At 34.9% G+C, this 5347-nt stretch overlaps 1 protein-coding gene across 1 annotated transcript; it reads left to right on the top strand.

Annotated features, from left to right (window-relative positions):
- Positions 1 to 609: 609 nt before the first annotated feature.
- Positions 610 to 4749, top strand: EMB1241 (Co-chaperone GrpE family protein). The gene is made up of 3 exons (XM_021426570.2): positions 610 to 945; positions 2995 to 3513; positions 4276 to 4749. The coding sequence occupies exons 1-3, from the start codon at positions 694 to 696 to the stop codon at positions 4549 to 4551; spliced, it is 1047 nt and encodes a 348-aa protein (XP_021282245.1). The 5' UTR covers positions 610 to 693; the 3' UTR covers positions 4552 to 4749.
- Positions 4750 to 5347: the final 598 nt, after the last annotated feature.

The following is a 5347-nucleotide window of genomic DNA, read 5'->3' as shown; positions in this document are numbered from 1 at the left end:
GTTTATCTAAATAATAAAAAATATTAAATTTTTTTATAAAATATTTTACATAAAAAATTTTTTTCCTTCGCAAGTCATTTTGCAGTTATCAAACAAACTCTTCATAAATGTTCAGTTTACAAAGTTGAACTTTGGAGAGTATATAGAGGGCTTAAATACGCATCGGATCTTAGCTTTCAAAAAATATACTTATAAGTTGACAGTAACCTAGTTGCTCAAACACTTTCTTCTCAAACAGATAATCCATGTGTAAATTCAAATTTAAGTCAAGTTATTCAAAGCTAAATTTAAAGATATTGAGATATTTAGATTCATTATGTGTTTCAAAAAAATATATATAGAAATAAATTTTAGGGTTAACGAGGAATTCTCTGCTACTGAAAACTTAATTATTTCTAATTAAAGGTTAGGAGTTTATTATTGAATGATCTAATAGGAGTTTCTTTTTCCAGAATGATCGGGCAATAAAAAGTTTGCTCTTCCCCTCAAAAATGTTCATTATGACAAGACAACCTCCTAATGAGAATCAGTCACCAAACAGCCGTCCGATCTGCTTACAGAACAATCATCAACGGTCCAAATCAAACCCCAACCCTCTTCCTCTTTATCTTTACCCACCCTTTCTCTCTTCCTCCACCTCTCTCTCTCTCTCTCTCTCTCACTCTCCGCCTTCTCTAGATTCTTGCAACCCCCATGGCCACTCTCCTTAAAACGCTTCCGTTTAAATCCCCTCCTTCTCTGCCTCCACGTGTAACACCCATTTCCTTAATCTCCCCAAAGCCCTTCCGTGTCTGCTTCAAACACAGAATTGCTCGTACAATCTGTCCCTTCCGGTTCAGCTCCACTCCCTCTCTCAGGTTCGTAAAGTTGGTTCCTTTTTCTTCAAATGGAGGTGAAACTGAAACTACTGAGACCCAACAAGAAATTCAAGAACCTCAAATTGAGGTAAATTTAACTCTCTCAACATTGGTTCCCATGGTTTTGGTTTTATTTTTCTGGGTTTTCTTTTGCCTTGTTTTTATGTTTATCTTTAGTTTTGCTTGTAAATATGACAAAAACATTTATGGGATTTGGATTTTAAGGGTCAAGTATGTTAGAAATGAGCAAAAGACGGTGTCTTGATAATGTGTGAAATTTAGCTTCATTAAGAATTTTTCTAGTCGAAATCTTCTCTTCTTTGTAGTCTTGTGATTGGATGTGGTTTGCTGAATGACTATAACTCTTCTTTTTCTACATTGACCCATGTTAAGTTGTCCTACATTTATTGTCCGATTACATGTTGAAGTAGATATAATGAAATAGCTTGTAAATAACTCAAATGTTGGAAGGAATCATTTTTTGTGTCTATTTTGAGTTTTGACACGGCGTTGAACAATAACTGTCGCTCACTTTAGCAGTTTCCATTTATCAGAACTTGCCTTTTGAGGGCATCGATCTGTGTGAAAATTATGATGAAGTTGATGAGCACACTGTAACCTGATCTGAGAGTGGCCAACTTCGTACTTGGTTCAATGTCATCTATCTTGAGATTGAAACATGGTTAGATAGAAATTTAGAGTGAAACCTGGTGGTTGGCTCCTTTCTAGAGATGAGGGTAACCTGGCTCCAATGATTTGTGCCAAAATTTCACAGCTGGTATATTGATATATTAATTATCTGTTTCAAAATTACCTATCTATATCTACAAAGAAGACTTATGGTTTTTAGTACTTCAATTTAAAAATGTTAGTACTGTCCCTCATGTATGAGTATCACTATGCTGCAACAATCTCTCTATTATGGCAAATAAAGGTTGCTATGTTACAAAGGATTAATTTATTTGGAGTCCTTTGTTTTTTTCCCTTTTTCTAGACTCTATATTTACTGGCTTATTTGTGGTAGGGAGTCTAGATACTTTATCATATGTCTAAAAAAGTTTCAGTCTTCAAGATCAGTTTCCATCCGCACAAACAGAAAATAATTAGGGTAACTCATTTCGAATACTTTTTGCTAAATGAGAGCCAACATTGTCTTTATGTAATGTAGGGGTTTTTGGAGGTGATATGTAATGTGATAGGATAAACTGTTAAAATTTTATAGTTGATGCTAATGATTTATCTTCTCCTTTATCAATCAGTGGATATATTTGTCATCATTTAAGAAGTTAGCAATTCTGCAGAACACAGTTTGCATCAATTCCATTTTGATTTAACATTTTATATGGCCAAAGAGTATATTAAACCAATAAACTATTTTTTTTTTGAAAGGCACCAATAAACTATTTTTAAGATCTTATTGATTGGTCATTTCTTATTAGGCATATCAATTGGTATGTTTTTGGCTGCAGTAAATGTGTAATATGCCAGATAAGATGTTTGATTACAATTTTCTCTAGAATCCTCAAATGACCGAAAGGGAGTGTTACTCAAATAAAGGACTAGTGTAACTTGTCATAGAAGAGGAGTTTTTGCTGTTAATCCTTGCTAGATGTATTTATGCCAATACTTTTTTTAGCTTTAATATTTCATATTACTATGTTAATCCTTGAATCAAGTGGTTTTCAGTCTTTTCTACTCATCATTCTTATATGGTTTTTTTTTTTTCCTAAAAAATGGAGTCATTAACATTTTCATTATTATTCTTTTCTAATTGCTGATTAAATGATACTTTGAAGGGTTAAAAAATACGGTGTATATGCCTTGCCAATAAGTTGATATCCCAATATTTTCACTAATGCGCCTTATTTCTTAGAAGAAATTAGCGAATATCAGATTGATTGTTTCACTTTGATTTTTCCTGACAATTATTGCATAATATGATTCTTTAGGGTTGATGTATCAGGTTTTAATCTGATTTAACCATGGTTTGCCTGGCATAAGGTGAAGACTACAATGTTGAGAGATTTCCATATTGTTCTATTTTATTGCAATATTTTTCTTTTCCTAGTTCTTTTTGATTAAATTGTCAGAGACTATTTGTGTCCGTTTTTTTCATCCTGGTGGATATATGTAACAGGACTCTTCAGATGGTGCTATTGCTATTGAAGAGGATGATGGGGCCGATGAGAGTAGTGACGTTGAAGAAATACCTTCTTCAGCCCTAGTATTATTGCTCCAATCATACAAAGAAGCTTTGGCAAGTAATGATGAGTCAAAAGTTGCCGACATAGAAGCATTTTTAAAATCCATTGAAGACGAGAAAGTTGATCTTGAAAAGAATATGGCTTCTTTGTTAGAAGAATTGTCAATAGAGAAGGATCGAATTATTAGGATTAGTGCAGACTTTGACAACTTCCGTAAGAGAACAGAGAGAGAGCGCCTTTCGTTGGTAACAAATGCCCAAGGAGAAGTTTTGGAAAATTTGTTGCCTGTTTTGGATAATTTTGAGCGAGCTAAAGCCCAAATCAAGGTTGAAACCGAGGGAGAAGAGAAGATCAGTAGCAGCTATCAGAGCATATACAAGCAGTTTATGGAGATTTTGGGCTCGCTTGGTGTAGAACCTGTGGAAACAGTGGGAAATCCCTTTGATCCAATGGTGAGTTAGTACTTATTACTCTCTGCTCTCCCAACCTCTTAGAGACATGATAAAGTTTACTATTATTAAAAATAAGCTTCAATGTTGGGATATTCCATGATTGTTGCATTGGATACTTCTAAGTCAAGTGCTTTTTGGTAATTGTGAATGTTCATGGCCTCATTCTAATATTTTTATTATGAAGTCCATGTCCTCTCCATTATTGAGTGAGGAGGCAGTTCATGAAATAATTGCCTTTCAAGGCCCCAGATTCATGATTGTATTTGATTACCGATGAAAGAAATAAGCTGAATATGAGATAGTTATGGAAGACGGTAGAAGTTTATTGAAGATGTTCGAGTTAAATCCATAAGGGATATTACCATTTGAATATTATATGAAAGATATTCTTTTGGTTTGTTCATTGGCATAATGATAATTGGCTTAATGCAGGTGAAGTACCGAGTTGGCTCGATATTCAGTCAAGTACTTGATGAGTTTTCTCGAAAATTTAATCAAGTTTGTTCAGGTTTTATAAAGACCTGGATACGCTTTTAATTCAAACCAAGTCTTGATTGATTTGAGCTGACTTGGTGAGTTTACGAGTTATGATATGATAATGTCGATATGTATCTTAGATATTATTTGTGGCATGAAAAGTTAATTGTAACTCCTTAAGCTTGAAAGAGGTAGGTAGACGATGGAGAGAATGGGAGCTTCTTTTTATCTGTGTATTGCTGATGGATATTTTCTAACAAATTGCTTTTTTCCCTCTTGTTAAAGCTGCATGAAGCAATCATGCGTGAGGATTCCACAGAATTTGAAGAAGGTATCATTCTTCAAGAATTTCGCAAAGGTTTCAAGCTAGGAGACAGGCTGTTGCGACCATCAATGGTGAAAGTATCTGCTGGTCCAGGACCTGCAAAGCCTGAACAAGGAGAGTCATCAGGGGGGGCAGATGTAGGTGAAACCACAGAGATGAGTGAAACTGTCTGGAGCAATGAAACTGCCAAAAGCAGTGAAACTAGCGAGACCAACCCAGGAGCAGAGTCTTGTTGAAGACTGGAGAGCAAACCCGGGTTCAGTTTTGTATAAGCAACACATAGTGTTAACACTGCCCCCACTGGTAGGACTCAAAATTTTGGTGATGGTGATCGTTGTGGGTGATATATCGTTGTTAATTTTGTTTCTTTTTGAAAGAATTCACATTGAGATGAGGAAAGAGAATGCGTTGGGAACAATTCCTGTATCTTTTCATATCCCTGCTTGTACACTTGCTAATGGAGTTACATAAACATTAAATTGATTAATGGCTAATGAGCCAATATCCACTGGATGAGTTAATTGAGTGAAATGTGATCTGTATAACATGTCAATCATTGTCAACTGTATAGGATTTTGCTTGTGCAAGGCTCCATTAATGGGGTGTGAGAGAGACTATACGCAATAGACCTTGCAAGCTCTTTGGTTGTACTTGTCACTTTGAGGGGAGAAATAAGGTCCTGGCCCCAAGCTTGCAGCTTAACATAAAGCAATTGCTGTCAACTGTAGATAGGCCTAAAGAAAACGTTTATATGAAAAGGACTTAACAAATTGGCCCAAATTTAAATTGCAGAAATGAATTTAAAATTAAGAGCATAGAAACCCCAAATTTTTTGAGCTAATTGTATAGAATTTTGTGTACCCAAATGTCATACATACTGAAACTGTCAGACAATTTAGCTGTGCTCATTGCATAGTCTTGCAGTAACAATAAAGAAATTCAATTATCTCTTTTTTATTCCTTAAAAATTTAATGGTTTGGAATGAGCCTTTTTCTTTCATTGCTTAAACAATGAACTCAAAGTAAGGTCCA

This window comes from Theobroma umbraticum, unplaced genomic scaffold (genome assembly GCF_002168275.2).
Source record: "Theobroma umbraticum cultivar Fairchild unplaced genomic scaffold, ASM216827v3 scaffold_147.0, whole genome shotgun sequence".
Classification (NCBI taxonomy): domain Eukaryota; kingdom Viridiplantae; phylum Streptophyta; class Magnoliopsida; order Malvales; family Malvaceae; genus Theobroma; species Theobroma umbraticum.
This window is presented reverse-complemented; position numbering and strand designations above follow the sequence as displayed.